This window comes from Syngnathus acus, chromosome 3 (genome assembly GCF_901709675.1).
Source record: "Syngnathus acus chromosome 3, fSynAcu1.2, whole genome shotgun sequence".
Lineage (NCBI taxonomy): Eukaryota > Metazoa > Chordata > Actinopteri > Syngnathiformes > Syngnathidae > Syngnathus > Syngnathus acus.
Window position 1 is genome coordinate 12,130,944 of NC_051089.1, and position 14,705 is coordinate 12,145,648.

Sequence of the window (14,705 nt, forward strand, 5' to 3'; positions counted from 1 at the left end):
AGAAGGCTTCTCGCGTGTGACACATTCCTACTTGTTGTTCCTAGTGGCGTAGTAGAATATTGCGGTGGTCAATACACAGAGCGGCCACGTGCATTCTACCGCACGAGCAGGGCGGGCATCCCAAGATCCCTGCTTCCTGATCGCAGCTCTGCGTCGAAGGAAGCTGTTTACTCGTTCTATCTCTCACTGCTGACGTTGGCGCGCCAAACAATGTCATCCAATTTCCTGTTTTTCACTGTAGTGGAAAGCCGCGCTCCCAGAATGTATGGTCCAGTGCGTTGAGGAGAGGGATGGTAAAGAGGAGAAACATGAGTAGATCCATAGGACCGGATACAAAGAAAGCAGGATATAAGGATCAGAGGAAAATCTGCTAAGTAAATATAGTCCGTGTATTCAGTGAGAAGTAGTGGGTCGTGAGGAAATCTTGATGGTGATTGGAGCAACTTGGCTGCTCAGATGACATCACAAGAGGAAGACAAAAGTACACAGCTCCAAGTGATGAGCCTTTGTGAAAATGCAAAATTAGTGCCGTAATGATGACAGGAGTTGAGCTGTCTCAAAAATCTGTCTGTGTTCCTCAAAGGTGGGCACATAACAGAAAACAGCACAATGGGCATTCAACTGATGCAATGTTTCTGTTGATTTCCCTTTAACTTTATTTGTGTCATTGTATGATTTTAAGTATAAAGAACAATGTGATGTAGTGTTATTTTTTTCCCCTCCTTAAAATACACAGTACTACTGCTTTTAACTGTTTTTTTCCTCAAGTATTTCTACTTCAGCACAGTGTGAGTACTTTTGCCATCTTTGGGATATTGCCAAATTACACTCGCGTTGTTCCTGCGTCGTGCACGAGCAGTGGTCCCTGAGTCGTACAGCGTGGCACGGGGCTCGCCATGTTTGGATTGCCTGCCCGCTGCCCTACATGCTCGTTTGCTCACTTCCTGCGCCTTGTTTGTCTTTGCTTGACTGCCAGTGTGACGTTTAGGGGATGCAAATGTTTGGCTGATTCATTGCACAGTGCTGCACTACACACAGCATTTGTGTACATTGCATTTGTGTGCAGTGTGTGTGTGTGTCAGGGGGGATTTGTGGGAGCATACGGCAGCTGCACTTGTAATGGTCATGTCAGTGTGTGTTAGAGGGAGAAGTCTCATTGGATGGAGAAGGAGCACTTGCACTCTTCTAGGCCTCAGCTAGCTCCAGGCCCTGTGGCCAAACTCCTTACCTCAGCTAATTCCCCTAACAATCGACATCAGAGGGGGAAAAAAAAAAGCAGGATTTTGAGAGAGAGTTTATCTTCCATCAGGGACATTTACCCAGCGGTCTCGTATGCAGGAGAGAATGTTCTGTTTCACATCTCCAGGAAAAATGAATGACTGGAATCTTTAGTCATAGTTCATAAAGCTGATGGCTGAGTTATTTGTTCTGACACACATGGTCAACGTCATCGAAATCAAATGTGACAACAGGGAAAGTACAGCCTCTATTCTGACCTCTATAAGCACAATGAACAGCATAAAGTGGTCTTGGCTGCACACTGTTGAAATGTGTGGGCGAGGAATTGTTATATTAAGCGGTATTTGTTGGGTTAAATTACCTTTTGTAGATTTAAAGTTAATAAATACTTTGTTGATATACCTTTGGCAAAAAATGGTAACAAGTTACAGTGGAGTTTTTAATGTTGGTGAATTGGACAATTTCGACTTGATTGGTGAATCAAAACGTTGTCTGTAACGCGCTTTCGATTTTTATTGTCTTATATCTTGTGTTATTAATCTTCAGAAATACATCAATCATAATACTCACTTTACATTGGGTGTCAGAGGTGTTTTTTATTGTATTGTATTCATTATAATCTTATCCTCCTATGTGAAACTGTATGCGTTAAATAAAATAAAGCAGCGTAATATCACAAAATCAGGCAAGCTGCTACAAAAGCGCACGCCACAAAGACGATGTCAAAAATAAAACCAATATATTTTAAAAAATGTTATTGTTTACTGCATTACTTCTTTTGCAAAAATAATTTCTCATTCTTTTTTGTCACTGATACACAAACTCACTAAGACAAACCAAGTGCATGCATAATAAAAATAATAGTGTCTTTGGAAGAATTCGACACTGGCATGTCTTGAAGTAACCTTATTTTGAAAATAGTTATTAATAATTATAATCATATATAATAAAATAAATAATAAAAATCATTATTGTTGTTAGTTGTTAATTCTCTCACACTGTAATCAAATTTGTGTGTTGACCCACATCATTATTTTTGAGTTGTCATTTTCTGTTCATTAAATGTTCATGCTGTTTGTCCTTGATGTAGTCACACGTAATGGCCACAAAGTGTTACATTATCATAATTGCTGTCACTACCTCCATTGTTTCAGTCCCAAGCAGCATGCTGTGAATGCTAATCGACATCAGCACTTTCAAATGGGCAACATTTACAATGCAAACCAAAGGAGAACATTTTGTTTATGACCACGGTGCAGCAATTAAAAAAACAAACAAGAAAACATATCGGTATACAGTAGAAACCGACATGCACACACACACACGGTGTTCCTGTTCATGAATTGATCATGTGACCACTGTCCTCGTGTTTGTGAGGACATCACTTTGATCACACAGCGTCATACTGCTGCGACTACTCGGACGGCAACAAGCAGCCCAGTGTCAGAATGACGTCAGTGGTGCTACACCGAGGCCTAATCAGCTTTGTTCCCCCCTTGTTGTGTCACTGAGTCGGCAAAAGGCTTACAGTTCAGCAAGAAATGATTTACGGGTGCCCGGCATGCTCTGAAATTCCTCCCTCTATTCTGCTCCACATGTGGAGACTGTTTACGGAGAAGAGGAATTCTAGTGGGATGGCTGTTCACAAGGGGCTTGGTTGCTATGGTTACTAACCCCTGAGCTGGGTTCCATTTAGAAGAAAGGAAGTGAAATTTGTTGCAGACAAAGATTGTGTTCTAATAAGTCGTGCTCTGCTGGCGTTGTGTAGCGTCTTGATAGCATCGAACTGTGTTCCAATGAGTCTGAGCTAGTAGACAAAAGTTGCACTTTGCGAGCATCTTGTGACATCTTAGTGCCAAGCAACTATGTTAAAGGGATTTGAAGCGCTTCAAAGAGACAAATTCCAAGCTTATATGTTCTGGAACCTTGGTTCCAATGAACTATGTTGAGTTATGAAACTTCATTCATAGAAAAATTGTGCTTTGCTGCCATATTGTGGCACCTTGCTGACAAGGAGTTAATGTGAATTGATTACCGTATTTTCCGGACTATAAGGCGCACCTAAAAACCTAAAATTTCTCAAAAGCCGACAGTGCGCCTTATAGTCCGGTGCGCCGTATATATGGACCAAATTCCTAAATTTAAACTGGCCCGAAGCATTGTGTCATGAAATCAATCATAAGTGGCCCGCTGAAGACTATGAATCATGAATCAAAAAGACTATGGATCATTATTTTGTGATTATAAAGTAATTTGTAGCGTCTGAAGTTGAAATAAAAAAGATAAAATGGAGAATGATTTGATTTGGATTAAAAATCTGACATGATGCATTAATGGTGCGCCTTATAGTCCGGTGCGCCTTATATAAGGACATAGTTTTCAAATGGGCCATTCATTGAAGGTGCGCCTTATAGTCCGGTGCGCCTTATAGTCCGGAAAATACGGTAACTTAATTGAGATAAAAGTAGTGCCGTAATCAAACTGAGCAGCTTCATTCAGCCGAAAATTATGTGGCAACAAACTATGTTGAAGTGTGTTATAGACCTTCATTTAGTGCTTTGTTGGTATCTGCTGGCAACTTTAGTCATGAGATGATGTGAATGTTTTCTGTGTAATGACCCTGTATTTCTTTTTCTTTCAGACCGCATTAACAGAGGTGCAATTTGGACCAATGAAGTTATTTAAAGACCCACTTCAGGTATTGTAAAAACCATACACAATTTCTGAATGACACTTAGAGTATGTGACTGAATTTATTATCTAGATATTATTCTCCATTTTCAAACAATGAGTGCCCTCATTAAACAAATGTTCCTAACATTTAGAAGCTTCTAACATTTGAAAGCAGAACTTGGCAACACTGTCAACATTTAGAGGCATTTTTCTTATACACTGTGTAACATGTTTCTTCGGTTTATTGATGCTAAATTGATCTAAATGGACCGTAGCGGTCAATGTGTGCGTGAATAGTTCAGCTGGGATAGGCTTGAGCTTACTCGTACTCCTAATGAGGACAAGTGAAACGGATGATTGGTATTGGAACGTACGTTTTCCTTTTTTTGTAGTTACAACTGTGCTTAGGTTTAAAGAAAGTGTCAGGGAGACAGTTAATAGATGTTTTGTCTGCGATGCAACTTGGGTTGTCTAGGCAACAAGACCAAACATTTCTGACCTAGAGCATACTATAATGAACAATGCATGCTATGGAAGAATCAGTTCAATTTTAGGCACCAATGTTTTCTGTGTGTGTGGGGTGGTTGAATTCCACAATGTACAACTGCGCAGGCATTCAACAATTTCATTTTAAATACCAGACAGACTATATTTATTGGTGGGCTTTTTAATGGGTTCTGCTCGATCTGTAAAGTTTCAACAAAGGGTAAAACATTTCCATCAAACCATAAGTCAAGAGGACTCAATGGCCCACATTAAAAATAATAAAATTAAACAATTCAGCATGAATTAAAAGTATTTTTCAAGATATATTTCCAATGCATGACTGAATGCTTAAAAGTGCCATTTTCTAAAAGAAAACTTGTAGGTTTTTATTTTATTTTATTTGAGTGTGTACTTTGCTGCTTAATCAAACTCGTAACTCAATTTACTTGCCCTATTGAAATGACGTGAAATGACGTTAATCTGATTTAGTCCCGAAAGAAAACATCTGGCGTCCTGGTGTTGGGGCTCAACGGTAATATCAGTTAAAAAGCTTCAACAAAACAAAGGTTGTGTTTTGCCACCATCTTGTGGCATCTTGCAGCCAAAGAGGTGAATTGAAGAACTTTTTTATGGCATATAGTGGCATCTTGGTGCCAAGGAACTATCTTGAAGTCATTTGAGGAATTTCATTTAGACTGAAGTGGTGCGTGCCAAAACACGGTAGCTATGTTTACATGGAGACGCTCTGTAGATCCAAATAAATTCCATTCGGATTCATGCTTTTTTTTTTCTTGATTGAGGTGTTTTATGGAGCGTTTTTATTGGCCATTCGGTTACATTGGGAATACAAGACTCCACCCAGTTTGGGCTGAAACGAGTTGCATTGTGCTTTGAACCTAGACTTTTTTTTTTTCCACTTTACTCAAGCAGTGACATATCTGAAACTTGGTCACGCTCTATGATTTAATTCCACGTCGCACCAGGATCGTGGAGATTAACGTCAAAAATCAATGCGATGGAAATAAAAGTGAAGCAGATTCTACGCTATCAAGCCAATGTAACGAGACGGAGAGTAATGAATTACACATCCTGCAATTTCAAATGGGAGTGCACAGAGTAGCTTTGACTGTCTGATGCGCTCCAGTAGGAAAGCGAGTGAGAGATAACCTCTTCCTGTTTTTGTCAATCCCATCTGATCTCTGCTCCTTCTCCTCTTGGAGCTCGCACAATTTGGCCTGGGCCTTTTTTTTTTTGTTTTTTTATACCATTTTCATGGTCTACCCTCTCTTTCTTTTACTGCCTTGGACATTTCCCTTTGTGTTTTATCTACAATGCTTTCTGATGTTAGGCATGCTTTGTGTGTGAGATTTTGTGACAGCTTTATGTATGATGTGTCCGATCCCAGAATACATCAGGGAAAAATGGATCTTATCTCGGCATATGTTGCCCTGCCGCAACTGGAATGTTGACTGTTTCTACAAACATCCCAATTTGGAATTCTGTTCCAAATCTGCTTGCATACAGCTGTCAGTGGAGATGCATTTACGCTTTGTGGTACATGTAATGAAAATGTTCAATATGGTTTCCATTAGTAACACTCCTCTCAGGTTTGGAGTGGCCTGCCTTTTGGCTTTAAGCCTTGTTTTGTTACTTTATACCTGAACCAATTGTCTCAATGAATCAAACTTGTCAAAACATCCAACTTGGCACAAACAAAAGCGGCTCATTTTTTCCTCACTAAAGTCTGGGCTTTGTACCCAAACTTGATTTAACGTGATATAAAATCGGGGAACAAAACTTTTCCTTCTCTGCATTGACTCTGCTCCCCGCCAAGAGTTGGGGGTGACGTCTGTTTGAGAGGGTGACTCATGAATCCACTCTTAGTGCTGCGCCGCTCTTGGAGGCGGGCCCAGATTGCTAGTCCAGTATTTACGCAACTAAGAGGGTCTATGGAAGTCTCTCAGTGACGGCTTTGATGCCATATAGGAAGCACTTTTGACTCACCTTAACCAATTTTGTCATAGATCAAGGCAGTAGGTAATCAAACCTGTGACGCGCCTGATTGATGGTTCTTATTGATCGGCTATGTGCCGTGTGATTGGCGACCGTTCCAGCTTCTTACCCCAAGTCAGTCGAGATAAGCACCAGCACACCTGTGACCCTCATAAGAAAAAGATGGATAGAAAATGGATGAATTCATAGTTGATTATTGGCTAAATGTATAGCGCAGTGACATTACATAAGGTCAGAGAAATAAGTCACCAAATGACTCATAAGGCTAGATGTGCTGAGTCATCCATCTCTTGTCTTGCAGGTACTTTTAGTTTTTGCCAAAGAGGACAGTCAGAGTAATGGCTTCTGCTGGGCTTGTGAGAAGGCCAACTACAGGTGCAGCATGGCGCGAACGCCTGAGTCGGCCCTCGAATGCTTCACCGAGAAGCTTCACGACCTCGTCATCATTGACCACAGACATTCCAGACACTTTGATGCTGAAGCACTATGCCGGTAGGACACTCACCATATCGTCCATGTTGTTTTACTTAGTCAATTTACCAAGTACTTACTGTATTAACTTGAAACTTGATAGCATTATTTCATTTATTTTAGCGATGTATATCTTATCTATTTTTCCCCATTAAAATGAACGGAAATGTCGTGAACCTCTCCCAAAACTCAAAACTATCTCTTTAAGAAAAAAAAAAGCACTGTTCTATACCACTCAGTGCGAGTAGTACTTGGTTCTTGAGTAGTCACTGATACGGATACCAAGCACTGCTACCCCTAGCACTTTTTTTATACACATAAAATTTCCACCCAAAACAATATTCTAATACAGCACTTTTCCTTAAAATTGCCTGTGATGAAATGCAATTTTCTAATTTCTTCTAATTTCTAGTTCCTGATCATAAAATGGCCATTATAGGATGGTCAGTGTAGGCTTTTTTTTTTTTTGTAACTCATGTTAACTGTTGGTGTAAAATGAATGAGAAATGAACCGTGTCTGCCCATACCACTTTTCTATCTTTAGCATCAGCCCAAACCAAAAGCACATTTACAAACATTCATTTGCCCTGCCCGGCGTATATGTTAACTCCATTCATTTTGGCCGCTCCATATGTTCAGTGTACACGCTCGGGCTCAGACGCGAGAACTAAAGGGCCTTTATGACCACTGGCTGGGGTAAACCACAGGCGGATGAGTGGCCCTGTACACAGCATTCTTTCAGAGGACTTGGCCAGCCTGCAGCGCTCCATCATTGGAGCTGCCTGGGAGAATCGGAGCGTGAAAAACTGAAAAATACATTGATTGGATGCCACAGGCTTTTCCGACAGTTGGCCAGCTAGCTAAAGGGCTCTCTGTGTTTACATTTAGGTCAATGAGAGCGGTCAGCTCTTCAGAAAACACTGTGATAGTCGCCGTTGTGAAGAGGTAAGTACAACTCAGCGACCCCTGCTCAAAAGCCACGTTTTCACTAAAAATAACAGTTCAGTCCCGCAGACCTGTCCCCAGGCTTTAGCTTTAAAGGGGGGCAATTATTATCAATACCCTACAGACTGTACTTACAGACTGTGCCAAAGTTGGCAAATACGTATTACCATAGGCACCATTTACAGTACATGGATGTGGCAAAGTGAAGCCATGCCTCGTTCACTTGCTCCTTTGCAGCCAGAACTCATTGGATTGATACTGAATGATTGCTTTCGATTGGCTTGTCATTCGAACTCAATTTTGCAAATTTCATTTCCCAATTACTATATGGCTAATATGTCAACATCCAATATGCCGGACGTGCTAACACATCACTTCAAACAGGCCACCAGGTAATGTGCCTAGTCCGCAGGCTATAGAGCGCCTCGTTATCAGGCATCCGTGCATGCATAGCAAGGTACGGTTGCCTTTTTCCAGGTGCCAGTCGTTGACAGCTGAGCACGAGCTTTTAATGGATTGAGCGGACACACTTTTAGATCGAAAATGGCTTTCTTTTTCATGGAATGAAGCCTCTTTTTTTCTTAATCATTCTCATTTGGCAAGGTTGTCAACAACACTCATGTCCGTGTCAAATGTACCTTTTCACTTTACAATAATTTAATGGCATAAAAAAGAAAAACTATATGAGTAACAGACAATCAAAGAATAAGTCTATTTTTTGCTATTCCCACTTTAGTTCTATACAGTACTGTCGGTGCCATTTTTGTTTGGTCGTGTGCCAAGAGATTTTTCTTGTAAAAAACTGTGGCTTGGCTCTATAACTGTCAAGAAACAAACACATTTGCCAGGCTGAAGCTCACGTGCGTCTGTGTTCTCTTTTTAAGGCCAGACAGGGAGGAAGCCTCTGTGATGCCGCTAATCAACGCTGGCTTTAATAGGGTGAGAGGTGTTGTGTGATTGTCTATGTCCTCTAATCAGGCTGCACGATATAGTAAAACCATTTGATATGCAATATGGTTGTTAAATATAGCAACATCACTACTATTACAATATTTGACATATACCTTCAGAAATGATCTGATGAAAAAAATGTATTTTTTTTCATGTGGAAAATTAAGCAAGCTCAATGTATACTTAGCTAACTAATTGTAATTACGCCAGATAATGTTCAAGTAGTATTTGATGGCGATGCACATTTAAGTGTGTGTATGTTTCAGATAAAGGTATACAATTCCACAAGAAACTTTTTGCAGGTCATTGCGAAATGGATATTGCAAGGGCCAATGTCACGTTACAGATATTTTTGGGATATCTTGTGTAGCCCTGTCCTTTACCTACTGTATATTTGTATTACTCAAATGAAATATTTTCATACCTCTTCTATCAACACTATGTACGTATAAAGCCGAGATCTAGATAGTAAATCTTTGTTTGCTCTGGAGACGCATACACAGAGATACCAATGGCATGGCTTTGTGGTGTGAACTTCACAATTATATATTCAATGACAAAACTATGAATCCTGTTTAAAAATGGAGCTTTAGTTGCCTTTGACTGGTATTTTGTGCTGTTAATCTCTGACCCTCAGAGATATGTGGAGAATGCCAATATGATGGCCTGCTATAATGAGCTGTTGCAGCTGGAGCATGGAGAGGTGCTAGCACAGTTCAAACTGAGGTGAGTTGAGCAACTTTATGTTTGTCTTTTGACACAAAACTACATGTTGCTGAGGGAGGAGAGTATGAATATATTGTTGAACTACTACTACACTAAAAAGTGTATTCTGTTTTCGGACCAAATTTTAGGATACATTTACAATTCACAATAAACTATAGAGACGACTTTAATTTGAACTCTAATTTTTTGAATGCGCATCAGTACTTTTCGATTAACTTGCTGTTCTTTAACAAAATAAAAAAAAAAAAACAGGAAAAGCAGAACTGTACAAAAATATCCTGGTAAGATAAGCAAATGAGATTAATCAGCAACAAGGGTGTCTATAGCCTAACCTAAAGTTGGATATTTCCCACTTGTGATGCTAACAGATCATTTTGGTCAAATGGTAACAATTAACAACAACTTTCTCTTGCCACCTGTACAAGGGCTGGAAATGCTATTTTCACAGCTCTAGAACAAAGCCAAGAGGCCATTGAGATCACTTCTGAAGATCAAGTCATTCAGGTGCATTTTCATAAACTTTGTTGTGATGTAGTTTTTCTATCACGGTCACTGTAGCCCCCATAATTCACACATGTACGTTTAATATCTCTGCACTATCAAATACAACATTTTAAAAACGTGTCAATACCAAGAGAATTCATTTTTAAAATACTCTTTATCAAATTCTTCCCATATGAAGCCTCACTCTGAACTTTCCTTCACAGTATGTGAATCCTGCCTATGAGTCCATTATGGGCTACCAACAAGGTGAGCTCATAGGGAAGGAAATAATAGAAGTGCCTAAAAGTGAGAAGAATAAGCCTGATCTCCTTGAAACAATAAACTCCTGCATCCGGAAAGGGAAGGTAATAAGCATCTAATCATCCATACTTTGCCAAGTGTATTTAAAGATGCTGTTTGTATTTGTGAAAAAACGTTTGAAAGATTTACTGTGTTGCATCTTTTCAAGAAAAAAAACGTATACACACATTTTTATTTAAAAAAAATAATGCAAAATAAATCCTCTACGATAAATAGTCAAATCTTATTGAAATACTCAACTGATTTTAGCTTTATGTTAATTCTAGTTACGGGATTATAAATCATTGCACATTTTAGGGGATTGCTTATGCAGTGTTTGTTATTTTGAATACATTTTCCAAGCCCATTTGACAATATCTACTGTTCGTTTTTCTCAAGACAGGTATAATTTACTCAACTGATGCATTATTTCTGTATTTTGTGCATTACATGAGGGGGTCAGAAAATGTCCACCAATTCTGAAATGTATTGTGATTGTTTTTATATTTTGAGAAATGTCTCCATCAGTGTGTGCAGTCATTCTGCACTAGTGGTCACACAGTTGCTGTCTTTCATGTAGCCATGACCGGCAGCTGAAGCCTGTGCTGTAATCTTACTACACAGAGAGCAAAGGTCAGTGTCAGAGCTGCTAACAGCAGGAAGGCTCTTTTCAAGCCACAGCAGTCTGTAGGTGGAGAGGGAAGGGAAGAGAAGGGCGGACATGAAACAGTCCCTCTGGAGTGCAGGAGTGCCGCTGCTACCTTTCAAAAGTAACTTGATTCTGTCTGAAATACTTTGAGCCAACATTTAACCTCAATCGTGTCACAGTCTGATAGCCATTGCCCACCTTGAGGAAAGAATTGATTCCCAGGATATAACTTGGACTGCAATTGTATTTTTTCTATCTGTGAAGTCACTTCCTATTTCTGATTGTTTGCATGCTTGTATGTTGATGTTTTCTAGGAGTGGCAAGGAGTTTATTATGCCAAAAAGAAGAATGGAGACAGCATCCAGCAAAATGTGAAGATCACACCTGTGATTGGACAGGGAGGGTGAGTGACAGCGTGCTGAATGAATTGCACTTAATCATTGACTTTGCAGTGAACCCTCGTTTATCGTATCAGACCCAACCGCCATAGAAAATTTGCGATATAGTGTGCACAAGTGCACGTCCGCACTGAAAATAATCATGCATACTGGATTTGATTGCCCTCATGCGTATTAGCATTGCAAGCATCAGTGCCCACAGTCAAAAAGACAAAGTCAAGTTATCAGTCAGGGTTAACTTCAGAACAAAAGACAAGACACAGTGTCATATCGCCTAGGAAGTTGGCAAACACATTTTGGATGTTGCCATATGGAAAATTGCATTTGCACCCCTGGATATTGATCACATGATATAAAAACACACTTAGACTTTTTAAAACACTTCCTGAGTGCTAGCTTTGACTCTGTCTAGCAGTTCTCCAAATAAGAGGCAAATTAAGCTTCAAACTGTTAATTTGTCATTCCTAGTTGAAGTTTACTGTAAAATATACAATCTCCCATCCTAATGCTAACGTAATAGGAAACTTCATTGTCAAGTCAAGTAAAATCTATTTATTCAGCGCAAATCTGTCTTTGTTGATCGAGTTAAGATGGGCAAACGGAATAGAGAATATCAGGGTAGACTGGTTAAGCAACCAGGCAGGAACGGGCACAACAACAGCCATATAAACAAAAGTTGGTCCACTTTCAAATGTAATATCCTGTAAGGATAGTCTCCTCCTTTTAAAACCTTATTGAATGAACATGGCTTCAAAATTCACAATGGGGCAGGGGCGCCAACAATGAACGGCGATAAACTGGGGAACATTGCGTATCAATTTTGTTCCTTTGTATATCTTATGTACTAACAACAACCTTTTGCAATTTGCAGAAAAATAAGACACTACGTGTCGATCAACAGGCCTTTAAATGATAATAATAAGGTGAGACTGCGGTTTTGCTGAGTCGTTTGTGAATAAAAGTACCTGATGCACCCATTTGCTTTTCCATGTGTCTATACAGTCGGATAAATCAAGTGAACGAGTGCAAGCAGAGTCGCAAACAGGTAATATTCTCCTGACTTTGTCTGACGCATGCATGACACTGAAGATACGTATCTCTGTTGACCTCTCTTTGCTTGCTTCTCAAATTGCCGTCTTATGACAGTCTTATGACGAAACAATTCAAAAGTCTGTGGAGTCGTGCAGATTTGAGTGCTCTCTCCCGGGGGGGCAATTATCAGCAATTATTGCGGGATGTTCTTTCCATGACAACATCATCAGAATTTTGTATGTCAGCAGGAAACAACGTTGACTTGCATTGTTAGGGATTCCATGTCAGAAAGAAAAACTTTGTTTTTGCATTGAATAGAGCCGGGCCCACACAATGACAATGCGTTATCATTTCCTTTTATGTTGTATGCTACTCACAATCAGTGGATGTATCACATGATATCACGCCTATAAGATAACAGCTTCGAAGAGTTCATGCCTCTTTCACACTGTATTCATAGGCCAACCACACACACACACACCGCCCACATTAGGTCCGCTGTTTTGTACTGTACATTGCATCATAGAACAAAATGAAAGGTGTCAAATGTTATGAACTCATGTTTTTACTCTACTGCTAAAACTAATATGAATATAACATGCATTTTTGTATTGTTGTGGAGCATACAAGTGTGGTGACCTATCCCTGCCCTCCAAAGCACAAAACAAACAAATAACAATGTATAACATTGGATTACGCATGTTTACCTAAAACGTTGTTGTCACCTCCCTAGACATCCAATCCAGTAAGCACAAAGATCGGAGGAAAGGCTCTCTGGATGTGAGATCCACAACATCTCGGGGGAGCGACGGTGAGACTGATGGTTGGAAACTAACACACTTGTGAAACCTCCCCAGTTGTCTGTTTGGATCAAGTGTTGATTTGGCGCAGACAAAAACACTCATTAGAAAGTGAAGGTGGAGGGGGGCGAATCATAAAAGTTAAAAATATGATGACTTGTTTATTTATGTATTTATTTATTATTTTTTACAGGGAGCTCACAGAGAAGGCACTCCTCAATGGCCCGGATCCACTCCATGACGATAGAGGCTCCCATCACTAAGGTGGTGCCTCAGACACGGTCATATTCATATTCTACTCCAGTGTGTACTTCAAATCTCATGACAACACTGCGATTATAAAAAAAAAAACACCACCACTGCCACGAGTCCTTTTTGTACAGCCACCAGAAATAGATCCAATTTTCTAGAGGCCACAAGCATGATGGTGATAAAATGCCACATTTCATGCACAAGAAAGCATGCCGCACCATGCTGACCTGCTGTTGCTGTTCTGGATGTGGTCCAAAGGATGGAAGGAAGAGAGAAAGTCCCCAGGGATGGGCTCATAGGACATACTACAGTTTCTCTGCTGTATCGTTTGACTGTGGAGGCAGTCCCTGTGGGCGTCATCCTCTCCAGAATAAAGCACACTTAGATATTAGCCTACTGTTGTGTGTGTGTGTGTGTGTGTGTGTGTGCGTGTGTGCGTGCGTGGGTACACAGGCCGCCTTATCATAGTAGTCATCCATGAGGCCAGGATGATCCATTTCCTGATAAAACAATTTTGCTATTTCACACATCCAGCTTTTGTCAGCAACATCAAGAAAAAAAGAGAGTGACAGTCACCCATGCACTTCTCTTCATTTCTTGAGCAGGTACAGTCAAGTCCACAAATACAAAATGAAAACACTCACAAGCAGCATGGAAAAGATGCTGACTCTGAACTCGCACCATGGTAACCCTAGCTGGAGTCAGAGTTCTTGATGTCACTCACTAAGCCACTCCCCTCAAAGGCACATGTCAACATAAATGCTTCAGTATGTGTAGCTTTTAGCTCAACCATACTTAAAACACCAATTGTCTTTAAATTGTCTTTTGTTTTTTAAATGTTACAATACTTTTTTATACAAGATGCATCATAATCTTTTGACTGAAACAGATGAATGCCATTTTAGTTCATTTCATCCTCCAGGTCATAAACATCATCAATGCAGCACAGGAGAGCAGCCCCATGCCCGTGGCGGAGGCCTTAGATCGGGTACTTGAGATCCTAAGGACCACGGAGCTCTACTCACCACAGCTGGGCACAAAGGACGAAGACCCCCATACCAATGACCTTGTTGGAGGACTGATGACTGTAAGCTTTTCTCCTGTAGACCTAACAAGACCAAAATTACAAATGTGCTTCATCCCACACTAAGAATTTGTCTTTTACAAAATTGATATAACATACCTCAACTTATTATAAAAAGCCCATGACCCAAAAATACGCCAACATCAATTTCCAAGGTGCGCTGAAAGTCAGCTAATACAAAGAAATGTTTCAGGTTGTTTCCT

At 40.1% G+C, this 14,705-nt stretch overlaps 1 protein-coding gene across 2 annotated transcripts in view; it reads left to right on the forward strand.

The window, feature by feature from the left end:
• Positions 1–14,705, forward strand: part of pde8a (phosphodiesterase 8A) — a 38,545-nt gene that overhangs the window by 16,274 nt on the left and 7,566 nt on the right. For both annotated transcript variants that reach the window (XM_037247862.1, XM_037247863.1), the window contains 13 exons: positions 3,881–3,937; positions 6,713–6,903; positions 7,771–7,827; positions 8,712–8,766; positions 9,416–9,504; positions 9,930–10,008; positions 10,212–10,352; positions 11,251–11,339; positions 12,206–12,257; positions 12,337–12,379; positions 13,100–13,177; positions 13,360–13,430; positions 14,341–14,505. In XM_037247862.1, coding sequence (XP_037103757.1) covers positions 3,881–3,937; positions 6,713–6,903; positions 7,771–7,827; positions 8,712–8,766; positions 9,416–9,504; positions 9,930–10,008; positions 10,212–10,352; positions 11,251–11,339; positions 12,206–12,257; positions 12,337–12,379; positions 13,100–13,177; positions 13,360–13,430; positions 14,341–14,505 — 1,167 coding nt within the window. The remainder of the gene's footprint in view (positions 1–3,880; positions 3,938–6,712; positions 6,904–7,770; positions 7,828–8,711; positions 8,767–9,415; positions 9,505–9,929; positions 10,009–10,211; positions 10,353–11,250; positions 11,340–12,205; positions 12,258–12,336; positions 12,380–13,099; positions 13,178–13,359; positions 13,431–14,340; positions 14,506–14,705) is intronic.